We start from the raw sequence: 22,521 nt of genomic DNA, 5'->3' as shown, positions 1-22,521 counted from the left end.
CTGCCAGATTTGTGTATAAAGCTTAATGGACTCTGTGACTAGTCCACACTATGTAGTTGATTCTTAATGTTCTCTGAAGTGACCTAGCAAGCACCACCTTCTGGGCACAACTAGGGATGGACATTAAACCAGCTCACCCACATTCCAAGAACAAATTACAAAAACATGATGGTTCATTACTTTTGTGATATTTTGTTCAGTGTATGTGTTAGAACTCACAATACAATTACTATACTTTATTTTCAGAAATCACATTCAACCATGCAAATATGGCAGAAAATAAAATACGATGCTTTTGCGAATTTGTCCCGAACATTTAATTACATTCCACCTGCCATTTGAAGTATATAATCCATTCCAAGGCTGTCAAGTATCAGGATTTTCCTTTAACACATACCACATGAAGATATGAAACAGCGAAATAAGGATTACGCAAAAACATATGTAGCCCATTACTACTTTTCAAAACAGGTTAGTTCACTTAAAAGCAAGTCATATAAGAGCAAGTTTCATTTAAGAGCAAGTCTAACTTCCCCACCCCCCATTGATTGCTACAGCACTGAACTTTTGTTAGCTGCATGCTGTTTCACTTATAAACCTGCTTTTCTTCCAGCTCCACAACACCCTTCAGTAATCAAAGATGTCCCTGCGTCATTTTGTCCTTCAGTTCGTGCCATTAATCAATTCATTTACCCATGGTCACACAAATGCCTAAATACGAATAGTCTGCTCTTTAAAAAGGTAACCTGGGTCATCACATTTCAATAGTTCAGGATTTGCCTAATTACTTATCAAAACTGTCAGCTATCAGTCAGATTAATTTTATTCACCATGCTCGGAGTAAGAGTCTCAAAAATAACCCTCATGTACAACAATACTTCATAAGGAGCCATTTTAATTATCAGCAAATTTAGCTGGAAATTTCTGCTAGCAGCAATGTGCCATAAACAAGCAGTATGGTTTTAAAATTCACCATTAAAGTTCCCAAGTCACCACCTAGCAAATGGGACTTTTTTTTAAAATAACAGAAACTGTCAGGAATATACAGCAGGTCTGCCTGAAAGGAGAAAGGACAGGTTAATGTTTCAGTTGGCAACCCTAAATCAGAATGGTGTTCTGTTGCAGGGTCTCCACCTGAAACATTAACTTGTCAGTTCTCTTTTCAGTTAAGTCTGCTGTGTACTTGCAGCATTTTCAGGGTTTATTTCAGATTCACAGTTTTTTGCCCCCACAGATTTTCATTTAAGATTCTTGTGGTGGAGACAGAAACCCTGAACTAGACATTATGGTTACAAATGGTGATGGACGTCTACTTATTATGGCGACCTTCTGCTAATCATGGAGCTGGAGATCACAGCTTTAACACAAACAGTTTTCACTGAAATAGAATTGCTCAAGTACAGTTGCCTTCTTACCTAATTATGGCACTACCACCAGTTAGTCCAAGTGATTTGAGAGTGGTTTTCTTTAGTGCAGATTCTCCAGTTATCTGAAACAGACCACAAAGTGAAAGAACGTGTATTAAATGTTTTTTTTTTAAATACCTTCATTAATTTTTTGTCTGTTGTGTAAATATTGACCCCCTACAACATGACTTCAATCAAACACTGGTTCCAGGCTTTGTATAAAGTCACCAGATCATGGTTACCCTCAAGTGACCACTTTTCTTCCTCATTCCCTACCTCCCACCTCTGAAGATACTGGCTGCTCGCTGGGGTACAGGCTCACTGGTGGCTAACACCCTCCAGTACTGCACACAAATGTCCATTCTTCTTATGCAAGCCTAGAGCATGATGTGTTAGCAGGCTATTGAAATATGAAGGGAGCACACGTTCACATCATTGTTTCCTTTAATTTTTTGGGGGGGGGCTGCGCAACCCCTTTAACAGGCTGCACAGCTCGTTCAAATTCCCGTACATGCCAGTTTTCATCTTTAACACTACAGATGGCTGTGTGGACGTGGGGCTTAACGAGAACACCGGTTCACATATGTATAATTTCCAACAGAGATCAATGGAGAATGGTCAAGAATGGCAACTCTAACTGAATGTTTCTCCCCCCCCCCCCCCCCACCCCATGAAAGTAATCCCCAATATTGCTCCGAGATCCGCTAACTCAGCAGCTACCTAACAGGGGCCTTCTTGGCCTGAATGGCTCAGTACGTCCCGACGAGCGCCATTACCTGCTATGGAAGCTGAATGAGGTTTTTTTTTAAATCATAAAATGAGAGCTAGGCCACTTAGGAGTGAAATCAGGAAGCACTTTTTCCACACAGGATAGTGGAAATCTGGAACTTGACCCTCGAAAGACTGTGATTGCTGGGTCAATAGATTTGTGTTGGGCAAGGCTATCAAGGGATATGGAGCAACGGTGGGTATATGGAGTTGAGGCACAGATCAGCCATGATCTAATTGAATGGCAGAACAGGCATGAAGGGTCTACTCCTGTTCTTATGTGGTGTAGAAGAAAATAAAATGAAAGCGTATTCAGAGTACGTGTGTGCATGTCTAAGCGCCCATATACACAGCTTGATCATCCCAAGAACAGTGCAAGGAGGTACTATAAATTGTGCCAACCCACATCGCACAACTACTGAAATGGAACTGGTACTGTACCACTAAGGCCTGGAAAAATAAAGGTATACGACACCGAGTGAGGCTCCCACTGCACTGCCCCAACTTTACACCTTAGTTCCAACCTTTGAAAAGTGTTCTTCATTAAATCAGTGTGACATTTTCCTTCCCTTCACAAGCCACCCTTCTAACATTTTCAAGTCAGTTTAGAGCCAAGCTATGGGAAGTTTTAAGCTCTGGCCTGCAACTAGTATTCAGATTCAGACTACGTAATTAATTTCAATTTGGAATCCTTACAGTCAGCTGGTGAATGAATCTGGCCTGGCATCAAATCTTCATCACAAAGATGAAAGAACATTGCTCTAACCCACTATGTACCATATTCCTAACATCTATAAACATCAAACCTGAAAACTTCGGAATTCTATTATAATCAAATTTTTTTTTTAAATACGATCAAAAATTGTTACCAGGTGGTGCTACATGGAGTTGACCTAGAAACACAGCAGTCTTGGAATTACACAGTGATAAGTGTACCAATATTCAACCACGTGGAAATTCTTTGTCTTCTATTTTAGCAGAGGTGTAAACCTGGTTATATTGTAAACTGGTTAAGACTAAAATAGAAATAAAGAATTTCATATGAATTAATTAAATGTTAAAACACTATTCTTCTTCTTAGGCAGTTCCCCGGAGTTGAAGATGACCTGCTTCTACACTAAAATTGTACAGCAGAATTGCATGCTTCTGAGGTTGCACTTGTGTGAAACACATTACTACTTTCATGTATGTCTCTGCGTATCATTTACACCAAAGTGTCAATTTGGTTATGACATTGTATTGCATTAAGGATTTAATATCAGACAATTCCTTCAGGTTATGCATAACCAAAGATTTATTACAAGCCAGGAACCACTTTTGGAAACATTTTATGCTCAGAATTCACCTGTCATTCCACATCAACAACTTACATTTATATAGCACTTTTAACGTAGTAAAGCGTTCCAAGGCGCTTCGCAGGAGCATTATCAGACAAAATTTGACACCGAGCCACACAAGGAGTTATTTGGACAGCTGAGGCAGGTTTTAAGGAGCAACTTAAAGGAGGAGAGAGCGGTATAAAGGTGGAGGTTTAGAGGGGGATTTTTAGAACAGGGCTTACGCAGCTGAAGGCACGGCCGGTAATGGTGGGGTGGGGGGGTGACCAGATTGGGGATGCACAAGAGTCCAGAATTGGAGGAACGCAGTGTTCTCGGAGGGTTGTAAGAGGTTAATAGGAAGGGAAGAGGCCATCGAGGGATTTGAACACATGAATGAGAATTTTAAATTCAAGGAGTTGACTCGACCGGGAGCCAATATCGGTCACCGAGCATAGGGGTAATGGGACCTGGTGTGAGTTAAGATATGGGCAAAGTTTTCGATGAGCTCAAGTTTACGGAAAGTGGAAGATGAGAGTCTGACCAGCAGAGCATTGCAATAGTCAAGTCTGGAAGTAACAAAAGCATGGATGAGAGTGTCAGCAGCTGACGGGCTGAGGCAGGGGTGGAGGCGGGTGATGTTACGGAGGTGGAAGTAGGCGGTCTTGGTAATGATGATGATATGGGGTCGGAAGCTCAGCTCAGGGTCAAACAGAATGGTTCAGCCTTAGACAGTGGCCAGGGAGGGAGGCGGAATGGTTCCATCGCGTTTAATGGGAAAGGAATTTTATTTCTCCTTCCATATTATAAAACCAAACGAACAACATTTAGAATGTAACATTTGAAGAATGGCTAGGCATCATTTGATGAAGCAGGACAGTGTCATTTTGATCACATTGATTATTTTTACAGCCATTTCTCAAAGGTCTTAAAAAGGAACCCAACTATCAAGCCTGCAATGTGGGGTGAAGCATTCCTTTCCTGTAAATCGGTCCCTTATTATGGCCAGACTTACACCTTCTAAGCACACACTTCGTTAGGAATTTACTGTTTTGTTGATCATTAGTTCTATCATCTATAACTAACGTCAGCTAGTTGGATGATGATCTCTGCTGCGCCTTGGAACGCTTTACTACGTTAAAAGTGCTATATAAATGTAAGTTGTTGATGTGGAATATCAGGTGAATTCTAAGCATAAAATGTTTCCAAAAGTGGTTCCTGGCTTGTAATAAATCTTTGGTTATGCATAACCTGAAGGAATTGTCTGATATTAAATCCTTAATGCAATACAATGTTATAACCAAATTGACACTTTGGTGTAAATGATATGCATAGACATGCATGAAAGTAGTAAAGTGTTTCACACAAGTGCAACCTTAGAAGCTGCACCGTTCAAATTGGCAGACAGCTTCAACTTTAGGGGTTGGAAACATCCAGGGATGTCATACAAGATACATCTTACAGCCAAGTTATTACAGGTAGCAGCCATACACATCAGGGAAAGACTCAGGGAAATTGTCCGTATGTTACCACAAATACCACCACCACAATCTTGTCATTCAAAGTAATATTATAGAAATATGGAATTATGTCAAAGCATTTAATTTGTTTGTAGCTTTAACAGGACTTGATTGTTTGTTCTTCCACATCTAAATTAATTTAGCATTTCTCAGACACTGCTTACGGAATAACTAAAGTTGACTTCTCCAGTGCAAAAAAAACACTTCTCAAATAGTTCAAAGCATCAGTTGGTAGAAAGTACTTTTTAAAAAGATGTGTCATGAGCTGCAAACATTTTAGAATTAAACCAGTGCTAGAAAAATGTTATACTTGGCAAAGAGACCTTTTCTGAACTTGCCTATATTAGCTTCTGGCTTGTCAAAAATTATTGCTTGAACTTTTAATCAGAACTTTAAATGGGTAAAAAAATATCTGCAGTGCAGAGAAATAGAAAGGTTGGGTAGAGTCAACAGCCGCATAAATACTGTGGCTACAAGAGGTCAGAGGCTGGGTATTCTGTGACGAGCGTCTCACCTCCTGACTCCCCAAAGCCTTTCCACCATCTACAAGGCACAAGTCAGGAGTGCAATGGAATACTCTCCACTTGCCTGGATATGTGCTGCTCCAACAACACTCAAGGAGCTTGACACCATCCAGGACAAAGCAGCCTGCTTGATCAGAATCCCATCCGCCATCTTAAACATTCATTCCCTCCACCACTGGCACAATGTGGCTGCAATGCGTACCAACTAAAAGATGCACTGCAGCAACTGACGAAGAAGTCTTCGACACCACCTCCCAAACCTGCAACCTCGATCACCTTAGAAGGACAAGGGCAGCAGATGCATGGGAACACCACCTCCAAGTCACACACCATCCTAACTTGGAAATGTATCGTCGTTCTTTCATTGTCGCTGCGTCAAAAATGACTAATAGCACTATGGGAGTACCTTCACCACACGGACTGCAGCAGTTCAATGTGACCGCTCACCACCACCTTCTCCTGGGAAATTAGGGATGGACAATAAATGCTGGCCTTGCCAGCAATGCCATATCTTGTGAATGAATTTAAAAAAACACAAGACAACAGTCTACCTAAGTAGGATCGTTATTCATCAGACTTGAGCATCCCCTATACTGAAATAAGAGGTTTATGCTCGCTCAATGATAACAGGAGAAAAGAAAAAGTCATGAAGATCTTGACCTAAAGAAAATCCCTTAAATAATTTTTGATGTCAGGACGTTGGCCACCAGATTCTCACTCTCCCACGCAGCATAAATGGTGTACTCTGGGGGCAGAGCTGAAAGTTTCACTGACATATAACTTTAGGAACTAAAGGCAGATAGATAAGCAGCATGTGTACTTGGAAGTAGCCAGAAACCGAGAGTACATAAGAACATAAGAATTAGGAACAGGAGTAGGTAGGTCATCTAGCCCCTCAAGCCTGCTCCGCCATTCAACAAGATCATGGCTGATCTGGCCGTGGACTCAGCTCCACTTACCCGCCCGCTCCCCATAACCCTTAATTCACTTATTAGTTAAAAATCTATCTATCTGTGACTTGAATACATTCAATGAGCTAGCCTCAACTGCTTCCTTGGGCAGAGAATTCCACAGATTCACAACCCTCTGGGAGAAGAAATTCCTTCTCAACTCGGTTTTAAATTGGCTCCCCCGTATTTTGAGGCTGTGCCCCCTAGTTCTAGTCTCCCCGACCAGTGGAAACAACCTCTCTGCCTCTATCTTGTCTATCCCTTTCATTATTTTAAATGTTTCTATAAGATCACCCCTCATCCTTCTGAACTCCAACAAGTAAAGACCCAGTCTACTCAATCTATCATAAGGTAACCCCCTCATCTCCGGAATCAGCCTAGTGAATCATCTCTGTACCCCCTCCAAAGCTAGTATATCCTTCCTTAAGTAAGGTGCACGCAGTACTCCAGGTGCGGCCTCACCAATACCCTGTACAGTTGCAGCAGGACCTCCCTGCTTTCGTACTCCATCCCTCTCGCAATGAAGGCCAACATTCCATTCGCCTTCCTGGTTTCTCTATTTGGAGGAGCAGGATTCAGATCCTGGGCAAATGCTTAGTGGTGCCTGAACTGCACCCGATACAGTACTGTTGAATCAGTAATGGAAGATGAGTATAGCAGTTCAGAAGATGCACAATGGTCTACACTGGCCTAAACAAGTGAGTGTTTGGCCTCAAATGTTCTTGATTACAGCTCAAAGGGATGAAGCAAGAAAAGAACCTACAATGATCAAACTTGGCCAACCCTCAAGCAACACAACCCAAAAGAGTATTCAGTCTTTTATCTCATTTGCAGTATATGGGACGTTGTTGTGTTCAAACTGGTTGCTTCAACTGGCTGTAAATAAAGAGTGACCGTACTTCAAAAAAAAAATCATTGGTCTGAAATTCATTGCCTCGATTTCAAATCACTCCATGGACTTGCTCCGCCCTATCTCTAATCTTGTTCAGCCTCACAACCCCACAAGATGTCTGCGCTCCTCAAATTCTGCCCTCTTGAACATCCCTCATTAACTGCTCAACAATCGGTGACTATGCCTTCAGCTGTTTGGGCCCTACGCTCTGGAACTCCCTCCCGAAACCTCTCCGCCTCTCTACCTCTCTTTCCTTCTTTAAGATGCTCCTTGAAACCTACAAGCTTTTGGTCATCTGCCTTAATTTCTTCTTTTGTGGCTCGGTGTCAAATTTATCTGTTTTGTCTTGTAACACTGTTGTAAAGCGCCTTGGGATGTTTTACTATGTTAAAGGCGCTATATAAATAAAAGTAATTAAAAAATAAAAATAAAAAGTTAAATACTTTGGGATGTCCTGGGAACATGAAAGGCATTATACAAATGCAAGATTTTCTTTTTTTAAATTAGAACCATTGCAAGCTATGAAGCAACAGCTCCACTGCTAGGGCAGTGTCCTTCATGCCAGCCACGCAAACTTTGGGCCACCTTCAAGCTCAAAACATTCAATGTTCTTAGTTGGGGCTCTTCCTTCTCAAACTCTATATCCTACCATATGCCTTCTGGGACCAATATTGTGGGATATTTTGGAACTATAGACTGTAGAGGGGGCTTTAATCTAATTAGTGTGGGGGGGGTTCAGGTGAGCAGAAATTTTAAAAGTCAAAGAATAAGGAGAAAGCAATAGAGCAGGGTAGCACTGAGGGAAATGAAAACCAGAGCGTGCCAGGAAGGGACAGAATGTATAAACATAAAGGTGAATCAGAAAGTGGGGTCAAAGCAGGAAAAAATGGTAAAAACACAAATTTAAAAGCTCTTTATCTGAATGCACGCAGCATTCGTAACAAAATAGACGAGTTGACGGCACAAATAGATACAAATGGGTATGATCCGATAGCCATTACAGAGACGTGGTTGCAAGTTGACCAAGGCTGGCAACTAAATATTCAGGGGTATTTGACAATTCGGAAGGACAGACAGAAAGGAAAAGGAGGTGGGGTAGCACTGTTAACAAAAGAGGAGTGCGTTTGTGAGAAATGATATTGGCTCAGTTTGGGTGGAGATAATGAATAATAAGGGGAAAAAGTCGCTGGTGGGCATAGCTACACTGTTGGATGGAGTATAAATCAAGAAATAATGGAGGCTTGTAAAAAAAAGGAACGGCAATAACCATGGGCGATTTTAACCTTCATATTGATTGGACAAAGCAAATTGGCCAGGGTAACCTTGAGGAAGAGTTCATAGAGTGTAACCAGGATAGTTTCCTTGAACAGTACATTAGGGAACCAACCAGGGGACAGGCTATCTTAGATCTGGTACTGTGTAATGAGACAGGATTAATAAACAATCTCCTAGTAAAGGAACCTCTAGGAATAACTGACTATAACATGGTTGAATTTCAAATTCAGTTGGAAGGCGAGAAAATTGGATCGCAAACCAGTGTCCTAAGCTTAAATAAAGGAAACTACAAAGGTATGAGGGCAGAGTTGGCTAAAGTGGACAGGAAAAATAGATTAAAGTATGGAACAGCTGATGAGCAGTGGCAAATATTTAAGGAGATATTTCATAACTCGCAACAAAAATATATCCCAATGAGAAGGAAAGACTAAGAAAAGGGATAACTATCCATGGCTAACTAAGGATATAAGGGATGGTATTCAATTAAAAACAAGGACATACAATGTGGCCAAGACTAGGGAGATTAGAGGATTGGGAAACTTTTAAAAGCCAGCAAAGAATGACTAAAAAAATAAGAGGGAAGACAGATTATGAAAGTAAACTAGAACATATAAATACAGATAGTAAGAGTTTCTACAGGTACATAAAAAGGGAGAGAGTGGCTAAAGTAAATGTTGGTCCCCTAGAGGATGAGACTGGGGAATTAATAATGGGGGAAAAAGGAAATGGCAGAGGTGAACAAATATTTCGTATCGGTCTTCACGGTAGAAGACACTAAAAACATCCCAATAGTGGATAATCAAGGGGCTATAGGGAGGGAGGAACTTAATATAATCACCATCACTAAAGAAATAGGACTCGGTAAAATAATGGGACTAAAGGCGGACAAGGCCCTTGGACCTGATGGCTTACATCCTAGGTTCTTAAAAGAAGTGGCTGCAGAGATAGTGGATGCATTGGTTGTAATCATATCAAAATTCCCTGGATTCTGGGGCTGTCCCAACGGATTGGAAAACTGCAAATGTAATGCCCCTGGAATTCTTTCAGGATGTAACGACCAGGGTGGAGAAGGGGGAACCAGTGGATGTGATGTATTTGGGTTTCCAGAAGGCATTCGATAAGGTGCCACCTAAGAGGTTACTGCACAAGATAAAAGTTCAGAGTTGGGGGTAAAATATTAGCATGAATAGAGGAATGGCTAAATAACAGAAAACAGAGTCATGATAAATGGGTCATTTTCCGGTTGGCAAAGAGTAACTTAGAAACATAGAAAATAGGTGCAGGAGTAGGCCATTCGGCCCTTCGAGCCTGCACCGCCATTCAATGAGTTCATGGCTGAACATGCAACTTTAGTACCCCATTCCTGCTTTCTCGCCGTACCCCTTGAGCCCCCCAGTAGCAAGGACTACTACATCTAACTCTTTTTTGAACATATTTAGTGAATTGGCCTCAACAACTTTCTGTGGTAGAGAATTCCACAGGTTCACCACTCTCTGGGTGAAGAAGTTTCTCCTCATCTCGGTCCTAAATGGCTTACCCCTTATCCTTAGACTGTGACCCCGGGTTCTGGACTTCCCCAACATTGGGAACATTCTCCCTGCATCTAACCTGTCTAAACCCGTCAGAATTTTAACTAGTGAGGTGCTGCAGGGATCGGTGCTGGGGCCTCAATTACTTACAATCTATATTAATGACTTGGATGAAGGGACCGAGTGCATTATAGCCAAGTTTTCTGATGACACAAAGATGGGCGTGAAAGCCAATTGTGAGGAGGACGGCAAAATTCTGCAAAGGGATATAGACCGGCTAAGTGAGTGGACAAAAATTTGGCAGATGGAGTATAATGTGGGAAAATGTGAGGTTATGCACTTTGGCAGAAAAAAAATAGAAAAGCAAATTATAATTTAAATGAAGAAAAATTGCAAAGTTGTTTCAGTCGAGGGACCTGGGGGGGTCCTTGTGCATGAAACACAAAGGGCCCAAGTTTCCACATGATTTGCGCCTGATTTTTAGGAGCAACTGGTAGAGAACGGACTATCTTAGATATCGCAATTCTCCACATTTTTCTTTCTGCAGTTCTAGTCAGGTAGAACAGTTCTACTTTGGAACAGAATTTTTTCTTCAAAAGGGGGCATGTCCGGCCACTGACACCTGATTTCAAAGTTTCCACAGTGAAAACGTACTCCAAACTAAAGTAGAATGGAGCAAGAAGATTTTTGTAGAACTGAAAAAACCTATTCTACAAAGGTCGGGGAGGGGGAGGTCGGGGAGGGGGAGGGGGAGGGGGAGGGGGAGGGGGAGGGGGAGGTCGGGGGAGGGGGAGGTCGGGGGAGGGGGAGGGGGAGGTCGGGGGAGGGGGAGGTCGGGGGAGGGGGAGGGGGAGGGGGAGGGGGAGGGGGAGGTCGGGGGAGGGGGAGGGGGAGGTCGGGGGAGGGGGAGGGGGAGGTCGGGGGAGGTCGGGGAGGGGGAGGAGGGGGAGGAGGGGGAGGAGGGGGAGGTCGGGGAGGGGGAGGAGGGGGAGGGGGAGGTCGGGGAGGGGGAGGTCGGGGAGGGGGAGGTCGGGGAGGGGGAGGTCGGGGAGGGGGAGGTCGGGGAGGGGGAGGTCGGGGAGGGGGAGGTCGGGGAGGGGGAGGTCGGGGAGGGGGAGGTCGGGGAGGGGGAGGTCGGGGAGGGGGAGGTCGGGGAGGGGGAGGTCGGGGAGGGGGAGGTCGGGGAGGGGGAGGTCGGGGAGGGGGAGGTCGGGGAGGGGGAGGTCGGGGAGGGGGAGGGGGGAGGTCGGGGAGGGGGAGGGGGAGGTCGGGGAGGGGGAGGGGGAGGTCGGGGAGGGGGAGGGGGAGGTCGGGGAGGGGGAGGGGGAGGTCGGGGAGGGGGAGGGGGAGGTCGGGGAGGGGGAGGGGGAGGTCGGGGAGGGGGAGGGGGAGGTCGGGGAGGGGGAGGGGGAGGTCGGGGAGGGGGAGGGGGAGGTCGGGGAGGGGGAGGTCGGGGAGGGGGAGGTCGGGGAGGGGGAGGTCGGGGAGGGGGAGGTCGGGGAGGGGGAGGTCGGGGAGGGGGAGGTCGGGGAGGGGGAGGTCGGGGAGGGGGAGGTCGGGGAGGGGGAGGTCGGGGAGGGGGAGGTCGGGGAGGGGGAGGTCGGGGAGGGGGAGGTCGGGGAGGGGGAGGTCGGGGAGGGGGAGGTCGGGGAGGGGGAGGTCGGGGAGGGGGAGGTCGGGGAGGGGGAGGTCGGGGAGGGGGAGGTCGGGGAGGGGGAGGTCGGGGAGGGGGAGGTCGGGGAGGGGGAGGGGGAGGTCGGGGAGGGGGAGGGGGAGGTCGGGGAGGGGGAGGGGGAGGTCGGGGAGGGGGAGGGGGAGGTCGGGGAGGGGGAGGGGGAGGTCGGGGAGGGGGAGGGGGAGGTCGGGGAGGGGGAGGTCGGGGAGGGGGAGGGGGAGGTCGGGGAGGGGGAGGGGGAGGTCGGGGAGGGGGAGGGGGAGGTCGGGGAGGGGGAGGGGGAGGTCGGGGAGGGGGAGGGGGAGGTCGGGGAGGGGGAGGGGGAGGTCGGGGAGGGGGAGGGGGAGGTCGGGGAGGGGGAGGGGGAGGTCGGGGAGGGGGAGGGGGAGGTCGGGGAGGGGGAGGGGGAGGTCGGGGAGGGGGAGGGGGAGGTCGGGGAGGGGGAGGGGGAGGTCGGGGAGGGGGAGGGGGAGGTCGGGGAGGGGGAGGGGGAGGTCGGGGAGGGGGAGGGGGAGGTCGGGGAGGGGGAGGTCGGGGAGGGGGAGGGGGAGGTCGGGGAGGGGGAGGGGGAGGTCGGGGGAGGAGGGGGAGGGGGAGGTCGGGGGAGGTCGGGGAGGGGGAGGTCGGGGAGGGGGAGGTCGGGGAGGGGGAGGTCGGGGAGGGGGAGGTCGGGGAGGGGGAGGTCGGGGAGGGGGAGGTCGGGGAGGGGGAGGTCGGGGAGGGGGAGGTCGGGGAGGGGGAGGTCGGGGAGGGGGAGGGGGAGGTCGGGGAGGGGGAGGGGGAGGTCGGGGAGGGGGAGGGGGAGGTCGGGGAGGGGGAGGGGGAGGTCGGGGAGGGGGAGGGGGAGGTCGGGGAGGGGGAGGGGGAGGGGGAGGAGGGGGAGGTCGGGGAGGGGGAGGGGGAGGTCGGGGAGGGGGAGGGGGAGGTCGGGGAGGGGGAGGTCGGGGAGGTCGGGGAGGGGGAGGTCGGGGAGGTCGGGGAGGGGGAGGTCGGGGAGGGGGAGGTCGGGGAGGGGGAGGTCGGGGAGGGGGAGGTCGGGGAGGGGGAGGTCGGGGAGGGGGAGGTCGGGGAGGGGGAGGTCGGGGAGGGGGAGGTCGGGGAGGGGGAGGTCGGGGAGGGGGAGGGGGAGGTCGGGGAGGGGGAGGGGGAGGTCGGGGAGGGGGAGGGGGAGGGGGAGGTCGGGGAGGGGGAGGGGGAGGGGGAGGTCGGGGAGGGGGAGGTCGGGGAGGGGGAGGGGGAGGTCGGGGAGGGGGAGGTCGGGGAGGGGGAGGGCGGGGAGGGGGAGGTCGGGGAGGGGGAGGGGGAGGTCGGGGAGGGGGAGGGGGAGGTCGGGGAGGGGGAGGGGGAGGTCGGGGAGGGGGAGGGGGAGGTCGGGGAGGGGGAGGGGGAGGTCGGGGAGGGGGAGGGGGAGGTCGGGGAGGGGGAGGGGGAGGTCGGGGAGGGGGAGGGGGAGGTCGGGGAGGGGGAGGGGGAGGTCGGGGAGGGGGAGGGGGAGGTCGGGGAGGGGGAGGGGGAGGTCGGGGAGGGGGAGGGGGAGGTCGGGGAGGGGGAGGGGGAGGTCGGGGAGGGGGAGGGGAGGGGGAGGTCGGGGAGGGGGAGGGGGAGGTCGGGGAGGGGGAGGGGGAGGTCGGGGAGGGGGAGGGGGAGGTCGGGGAGGGGGAGGGGGAGGTCGGGGAGGGGGAGGGGGAGGTCGGGGAGGGGGAGGGGGAGGTCGGGGAGGGGGAGGGGGAGGTCGGGGAGGGGGAGGGGGAGGTCGGGGAGGGGGAGGGGGAGGTCGGGGAGGGGGAGGGGGAGGTCGGGGAGGGGGAGGGGGAGGTCGGGGAGGGGGAGGGGGAGGTCGGGGAGGGGGAGGGGGAGGTCGGGGAGGGGGAGGTCGGGGAGGGGGAGGTCGGGGAGGGGGAGGTCGGGGAGGGGGAGGTCGGGGAGGGGGAGGTCGGGGAGGGGGAGGTCGGGGAGGGGGAGGTCGGGGAGGGGGAGGTCGGGGAGGGGGAGGTCGGGGAGGGGGAGGTCGGGGAGGGGGAGGTCGGGGAGGGGGAGGTCGGGGAGGGGGAGGTCGGGGAGGGGGAGGTCGGGGAGGGGGAGGTCGGGGAGGGGGAGGTCGGGGAGGGGGAGGTCGGGGAGGGGGAGGTCGGGGAGGGGGAGGTCGGGGAGGGGGAGGTCGGGGAGGGGGAGGTCGGGGAGGGGGAGGTCGGGGAGGGGGAGGTCGGGGAGGGGGAGGTCGGGGAGGGGGAGGTCGGGGAGGGGGAGGTCGGGGAGGGGGAGGTCGGGGAGGGGGAGGTCGGGGAGGGGGAGGTCGGGGAGGGGGAGGTCGGGGAGGGGGAGGTCGGGGAGGGGGAGGTCGGGGAGGGGGAGGTCGGGGAGGGGGAGGTCGGGGAGGGGGAGGTCGGGGAGGGGGAGGTCGGGGAGGGGGAGGTCGGGGAGGGGGAGGTCGGGGAGGGGGAGGTCGGGGAGGGGGAGGTCGGGGAGGGGGAGGTCGGGGAGGGGGAGGTCGGGGAGGGGGAGGTCGGGGAGGGGGAGGTCGGGGAGGGGGAGGTCGGGGAGGGGGAGGTCGGGGAGGGGGAGGTCGGGGAGGGGGAGGTCGGGGAGGGGGAGGTCGGGGAGGGGGAGGTCGGGGAGGGGGAGGTCGGGGAGGGGGAGGTCGGGGAGGGGGAGGTCGGGGAGGGGGAGGTCGGGGAGGGGGAGGTCGGGGAGGGGGAGGTCGGGGAGGGGGAGGTCGGGGAGGGGGAGGTCGGGGAGGGGGAGGTCGGGGAGGGGGAGGTCGGGGAGGGGGAGGTCGGGGAGGGGGAGGTCGGGGAGGGGGAGGTCGGGGAGGGGGAGGTCGGGGAGGGGGAGGTCGGGGAGGGAGAGGTCGGGGAGGGGGAGGTCGGGGAGGGGGAGGTCGGGGAGGGGGAGGTCGGGGAGGGGGAGGTCGGGGAGGGGGAGGTCGGGGAGGGGGAGGTCGGGGAGGGGGAGGTCGGGGAGGGGGAGGTCGGGGAGGGGGAGGTCGGGGAGGGGGAGGTCGGGGAGGGGGAGGTCGGGGAGGGGGAGGTCGGGGAGGGGGAGGTCGGGGAGGGGGAGGTCGGGTCGGGGAGGGGGAGGTCGGGTCGGGGAGGGGGAGGTCAGGTCGGATCCAGTCGGGGGGGGGGGTTTGGGGGAGAGAGAAGCAGGAGTGCGGGTCGGGTCCAGTCGGGGGGGACGGGGGAGCAGGAGCAGGAGTGCGGGTCGGGTCCAGTCGGGGGGGGACGGGGGAGCAGGAGCACGGGTCGGGTCCAGTCGGGGGGACGGGGGAGCGGGAGCAGGAGCGCGGGTCGGGTCCAGACGGCGGGGCGGGAGCAGGAGCGCGGGTCGGGGCGGGAGCAGGAGCGCGGGTCGGGTCCAGTCGGGGGGGCGGGTCGGGTCAGGTCGGGTCGGGTCGGGAGCAGGAGCGCGGGTCGGGGGGGGTGTGCAGGAGCAGGAGCGCGGGTCGGGGGGGGTGTGCAGGAGCAGGAGCTTGGGTCGGGTCGGGTCCAGTCGGGGGAGCGCGGGTCGGGTCCAGTCGGGGGGGGGGGGGCGGAGCGGGAGCAGGAGCGCGGGTCGGGTCCAGTCGGGGGGGGGGGGGGCGGGAACAGGAGCACGGGTCGGGTCGGGGGGGAGCAGGAGCTGGCCGTGGGAGGAGCCTTATTCACGCAGCCCCAGTGAGGCCATTCAGCCAGGGCTAGGGGCTGCGTGCTTCGGGCGCCTGGAGCTACTGCACTTGCGTGCCCGCTGTAGCGCACATGTTGCAGAGGTCCCGGCACTGTTTTCAGCGCAGGGACCTGGCTCCACCCCCCCACAGCTCGTGCTGGCTGCGCCGAGGGCCAGAGGACCTGCAGGTAGGTGGAGAATACGGAGGATTTTTTTAGGCACACTTTGTGGTGTGAAAAACGGGCGTCCAGGTCGGGACTGCGCCGTTCTAGGTGCATGTGGAAACTTGGGCCCAAAAGGTCAGCATGCAGGTACAGCAAGTAATCAGGAAGGCAAATGGAATGTTGACCTTTATTGCAAGGGGGATAGAGTATAAAAGCAGAGAAGTCCTGCTACAACTGTACAGGTATTGGTGAGGCCACACCTGGAGTACCGTGTACAGTTTTGGTCTCCGTATTTAAGGAAGCATATACTTGCATTGGAGGCTGTTCAGAGAAGGTTCACTAGGTTGATTCCGGAGATGAGGAGGTTGACTTATGAAGATAGGTTGAGTAGGTTGGGGCTATACTTACTGGAGTTCAGAAGAATGAGATGTGACCTTATTGAAACTTATAAGATAATGAGGGCTCTCGACAAGAAGGATGCAGAGAGGATGTTTCCACTCACAGGGGAAACTAAAACTCGGGGACAAAGTCTCAGAATAAGGGGCCGCCCATTTAAAACTGAGATGAGGAGGAATTTCTTCTCTGAGGGTTGTAAATCTATGGAATTCTCTGCCCCAGAGAGCTGTGGAGGCTGGGTAATTGAATATATTAAAGGCGGAGATAGACAGATTTTTGAGCGATAAGGGAATAAAGGGTTATGGGGAGCGGGCAGGGAAGTGGAGCTGAGTCCATGATCAGATCAGCCATGATCTTATTAAATGGCAGAACAGGCTCGAGGGGCCAAATGGCCTAATCCTGCTCCTATTTCTTATGTTCTTATGCAAGATGCTGGAGTCAGGCCCAGCAGCTGTGGGCTGAATACCAGTGAGATATTTATTAACACCACAGCAATTTCAATGAAAGATTGGTGCCCTCCAGGTCTGTCTAACATCTGAAATGGTACACCGTGGTTGCATTTTATACAGGTCTTGAAGTCCTATCAGCCACTAGACAAAAACTGTTAAAAGCTTTAGCAGAGCACAAGCTTCACAAGAGACTTGTACTCCAACATGCGTGAAAAAATAAACCGTGGAAACAAGATTTACATGAATTACAACTCAATGTCATGGATGTGAAAACCTCGAAGTTAGATTACCCTTAATGGTTTGCTATTTCCTCAGAGTGATCACAGATAACCTGGGATTACATCGGCGGTGTAGCATACCAAGAATGAAGCAGCATGCATGTTTTGTGATAAAGACAGTTTGAGGCTGGCAAGATTCACTGTAGAACTTGTCTAATTGACCAACATTTTCCACTCTTGGACAAATATCAACATCTCCACACTCACAGCACTCTAGATGCATATTGCCACTGGGAAGATGGTCAGTAAAGCGAAGTTACTGGTATGACTCATTGTGCAGCACCCGGCTTCACCCCTCTGCACCTGCAGGATTTAACTTGGTACAGATCAAATCAAACTGCTATAAAACAAATATAAAATATTTTTACAACACTGATTATATTCCAACATTTTTGCAGCAAATGTCACATCTATGAAAGTACTTTCCACCACTGTATGCTTTGAACCATTTGAGAGCTACAGCGGCATTCTTCTGCACCACTGGAAAAGACCAGATTACTGTTATTTGAACCGCACTTTCAATACATTTTCTTATGTCTGCAAAGCACAATTGCATATTTATTATGCTAGGACAGCCTTAGAAAACTCCAAGGTGGTGGATCAGGTATGCTTAACTTCTTTACTCCCAACTCCACACTTTTGACCAATGTACCAAGATTAGTGTGTTCGGTGGGGTACTCCAGTGCTTCTTCACGTTAGCTTGTATGGATCTTCTCAGTGAATTGTGACTTTCAAATGCCGTGGCAGCTGTTGTTGTGTTGCTGCCGGTATGGTCATATTCACTCCACAATGTAAAAGCTACAGACCCTAGGGTACCATGAGCCCCAAAATATTACAGAACACATTCAATAAATTCTTCTGACTGAATGCACGGATCATATTTCGAGCTCCTTCCATCAGGAAAACTGCAATTGCAGACGGTGAGTAGGAAAGAAATTGTTATCTGTGACCGTTGGGCCAATTGTAAAGGCAAGGTCTAGGTGGGTAAATTATATGTCACTTAATACTTTATGGCATGATGGTAATTTTTAGGCACAGTGTCTATTCATAAAAATCTTTGAAGAAAACAGAGCGGGATTTTTTTTTTAAACTTACCTCATCTCTCATATAAACACAGATTGGAATAGCTTCCAACAGCTGTCGTTCGGAAACCCTAGCAAAACAGGAAAAAAACTGTCAACATTTGATTTTGTACAGAGCAAAAATATTTATCATCTAGGTAGCAGCGAACACTCATGATCAAAATGTTAAGCAAGGGCAATAAAAATATCATGAACCGTTAAGTCTTTGACTGCTTTTTTCAGAGGTCAAGACTGTACAGATTTTAATTTGATCCACGAAGGAGCACCTTGGGTAACCCAGTTGCAACTGCTAACATGTAACTATAAACAGCTGTCAACATCTCCACACTCAAGGCACACTCCAGATGCTTATCCATCTGCCACAACCCAAAAGGTGTTGACAGTCAGCATAGCATGTATGGAGGCTGCGGCACTCCATGGTGTGACTCACCATGCTGACATGAAAGTGAATCGAACCTCACCTGGCTTTGAGTAAGGTGCTCCTTTTGATCGTTTTAGCACCATCTGCGGCCAGAGAATCTGGTTCAAGAATTGCTGACGACACAGGTTTTAATTAAGTGCTGTGTGAATTCAACATGCGAAAGACTGAGCAATTCAGTGACTTTCACCATCACTTTCATCTACTTCTATGTCAATTCTAAGCAGATCCAAGGGGGCTGTAAACATCTGCCATGGTGGTAATCAAATTCATCTTCATGGTTAATTGCTTACCAAACTATTTTTTAAATACTGATTCTGCAACAATTTATCACGATTACCTGATAGTAACCCACAGCCTCTTATTTTGATAGGTGAAATTTATATTCAAGGGTTTGAATGATAAATACAAGAACATTTATTAACACATACGCTAACGTTCAGAAGTAAACAGACAATGCATTCTCTCTCAAGATAAAATGACAAGCAATATAGTAACCTTTTATAAGACCATAACAAAAGAGCCCGAGAGCAAAACCAGTCACCAGATATCAGGAGGAATGTAAAAAGCAGCCACGGCAGATCTTCTGTATTTTGCTGCATGCGTGTTATGAAGATCAACACAAGATAACATACCAAACATATTGCACCCCACACAACCTCCATCTCACCCTGATGGGACTGTATCAGGCAGGATATTCTTCTGAATTTGTTCCGGTCAATGGCATTGCAATCCCCATAGATCAAGACCCGATCTACAAAGGTTTACTGAGTAAAGAATGAGGCCACCAGTAATACACAGGTTAACAACTCAGCAGTACCTCGCCAAGGTATTAATCCTCCTGCTCCCACTATTGTAGCAGGTGCAGCTCTCACCACAATGAATGTGACACATGCTGCAAATAATAACCACCAGCCTCTTCCTGGAGCTGAAGGACAGGTACTGTGTGGACCTCTTCCCGAAAGCTCACTTGACATTCACCCTCGCCAATACCTAAACTCCCTCGGAGAAGGATAAAGGATACTAGCACAAGTATGTGACCAAAACTGTGTCAACCCTTAAACATGTATTGCTCTCATTATTGGTCATGCTAACAAAATGGATGTATTAATACACTTTCTGGCAAGCAATATAGAAATAAAATGCATCTTAAATTTGATTAAAAAATTATCCAATGTTAATGTTTTTCATTATCTTTGGCAAAGGGAGTGCAGGATAGGATGCCCACTGACATTTTAATCTTGCATGGCTAAACCGTTATGAAAGTACCAATAAGGCTTTACAAAACCCAGATAAGATACTTTAAAAAAAATTGTGTAATACAATCCAAAAAGGTATCCAGAGTACCACAATATAGTGTTCTAGACAAGTAGCCATCCCATCATTTTACAAAGGAAACCCAACCTTTTGCCCAAGTAAAAAGATCTTTGTTGATTTAATATAATTACACTGGTTTATAATAATTGAGGAAAAATCTTTCCATGGTGAAATCTCGAGTCCTTTACTCCGAATATATACGCCTTTGTTTCGAAATGTCATTAGTGTTGTTTCATCAGTCACCACACTGTGAACGCACAGATTTTGGTTATTAATTGCCCTGATGCTTTTTTTTTTTACATACATAACTAGTGAATCTTCCATGATCTTACTCAAAGAATGTTATAAATCAGAAATTCATAAAGGAAAAGTATTGTTGTTCTCATTTGTTTTTTTAAAGTTGATATTCCACATATGAGCGAAGGGTCATCGACCTGAAACGTTAACTCTGTTTCTCTCTCCACAGATGCTGCCTGACTGGCTGAGTATTTCCAGCATCTGTAGTATTTTGCTTTTATGCTCTGCATTGGAATACTGTTTTGAAAGAGAAAAATGTGCAGGTAGGTACATGTTTAGAGGGTGTCTTTCAGAATTGTTCAATTTTGAGTGTTGATTACAAATTTTATTTTTAAGTGATATATATAGGACAGGGGAATGAACTAAACCAATTTTTATTTTTACTTTTTAAGGGATTTAATTGGTTGCTTTCATGGTGGTCACTAGTAGCTCATTAATGGACAAACATTATTTAGTAAATGTGCATTTTCTGGGTAGTAGGTTTTGACTAATTCACGTAATACAAAGTTGTTTTAAGTGAATGGGTCATTTAAGCCAATCAGAATGTTTTGCACCCTATAGACATGAGAACTATCTGCTTTAAAAATTGTCCGATGAATTACACCGATAGAGAAAATGCTCACATGTACTGACTACATCAAGGACACTTGAAAATATTACAATTTGAAAAATGCTTTGTTTCTGTTTCCAACATGAGAATTTTTGATGTGTAATTCTCACCAGCAGTTAAACAGATTAAATTAATTAATGAGACCAAATTCAAAGGCTGTTGATGCAAACATATGGCTCCCTCACGAAGAACCTCGACAATTAACACAGAACACATTATGGATCTTTAAGACATATGTTGTACAATTAATCTACTCTGAATGGTATATCAAAACAATCGAAAAAAATGTTTTATCAAGGAAACAGCGGGAGCAATCCTTCTCCATCAAGGTCGCCTACCTTCGCCTCGGACCACCATGAACATTGTTTAAATGCATTTGTCCTGCTGCAACCTGACCTCAGTTCCTTTGGCAATGCATGAGTCAATACCCAACATGTTGACTTGCCAGCATGCAGCACCCATCCCCAGACACTGTTAAATCGGCACAGAACTAGATGCAATTTAAAATGTGCTATTTTTATAAAGAAATATAACACGCATTAAAATGTAAAATGAAATCCATTTAAATTGCCCTCACTTCAAACGAGGCCAGCAAAATAAAGTTCAATTAGATAAACAGTACCACGCCTTCAAGTGGACAGCTCTGTACATCTGTGAACACATTGTTTCAGAAGAGTTTCATCACATCAAGAAGATGAAACATTCTGCAAATGGTGGAAAAATGACTGCTAAACCTTTGAGCAAGCCACAAAAAGTGGTATCACACAGTGCTACAGGAACCTTAATAACCAACACGCACACAAGATCAAAAAACCTGAAACATGACACATTCTGCAAGACCACATTATAATGTGTCAAAAATAAATTGTATAAATAGTATCATTTGAGTCAATTTGAAAAACATTAATTTCACCTGTACAAATATTGGAATCCTCACAAGTTTCTGCATAACAGGAAAACTGTGGGCAAGGGATAGAATTTTACAAATACCTAGCTAGCTATTGAATAAATTTACTCTATAACAAAAAAGCACAAATGTACACATTTATAATGTGAACTTATGAACAACTTTGAAATAAGAACATAACCTAAGAAATAGAAACAGGAGTAGGCCATACGGCCTCTCGAGCCTGCTCCGCCATTCAATAAGATCATGGCTGATCTGTGCATGGACTCAGCTCCACTTCCCCGCCCGCTCCCTATAACCCCTTATTCCCTTATCGTTTAAGAAACTGTCTATTTCTGTCTTAAATTTATTCAATGTCCCAGCTTCCACACCTCTCTGAGGCAGCAAATTCAAACAGATTTACAAATCTCAGAAGATATTTCTCCTCATCTTGGTTTTAAATAGGCGGCCCCTTATTCTAAGATCATGCCCCATCAGTGGAAACACGGGGCCCAAGTTTCGAGCCGCGCCTAGAACGGCGCAGTCCCGACCTGGACGCCCGTTTTTCACACGACAAAGTGCGCCTAAAAAAACCCTCCGTATTCTCCACCTCCCTGCAGGTCTCCTGGTCCTCGGCGCGGCGCAGCGCAGCAGGAGCTGTAGGGGGCAGAGCCAGGTCCCTGCGCTGAAAACAATGCTGGGACCTCTGCACATGCGCGCTACAGTGGGCGCGCAAGTGCAGTAGCTCCAGGCGCCCAAAACTGTGTGGGAGGGGCCCGAAGCACGCAGCCCCTAGCCCTGGCCGAATGGCCTCACTGGGGCTGCGTGAATAAGGCTCCTCCCACGGCCAGCTCCTGCTTCCTCCCGACCCGACTCCTGCCTCCTCCCGACCCGACTCCCGCCCCCCGCCCCCCAGACCGGACCCAACACCGACCCGACTCCCGCTTCCCCACCCCCCCCTCCCCTCTCCATCCCCTCCCCTCTCCTCTCCCCTCCCCTTCCCCCTCTCTCCCCTCCCCTTCCCCCCTCTCTCCTCTCCCCTCTCCTCCCCCCTCCTCTGTCTCCCCTCCCCCCCTCCTCTCCCTCCCCTCCCCCCCCCTCCTCCTCTCCCTCCCCTCCCCCCTCCT

General features: G+C 49.7%; 1 protein-coding gene across 1 annotated transcript in view; it reads right to left on the bottom strand.

Moving 5' to 3' along the window:
* The window catches only part of aspscr1 (ASPSCR1 tether for SLC2A4, UBX domain containing), a 250,293-nt gene that overhangs the window by 158,719 nt on the left and 69,053 nt on the right, over positions 1–22,521 (bottom strand). The window contains exons 5-6 of the mRNA XM_070857832.1: positions 17,880–17,937; positions 1,416–1,489 (exon numbers count right to left, since the gene is read on the bottom strand). Coding sequence (XP_070713933.1) covers positions 1,416–1,489; positions 17,880–17,937 — 132 coding nt within the window. The remainder of the gene's footprint in view (positions 1–1,415; positions 1,490–17,879; positions 17,938–22,521) is intronic.

Source organism: Pristiophorus japonicus, chromosome 16 (genome assembly GCF_044704955.1).
Source record: "Pristiophorus japonicus isolate sPriJap1 chromosome 16, sPriJap1.hap1, whole genome shotgun sequence".
Classification (NCBI taxonomy): Eukaryota; Metazoa; Chordata; class Chondrichthyes; family Pristiophoridae; genus Pristiophorus; species Pristiophorus japonicus.
The sequence above is the reverse complement of the archived record's forward strand: the minus strand, read 5'-3'. Positions and strand labels throughout refer to the sequence as shown.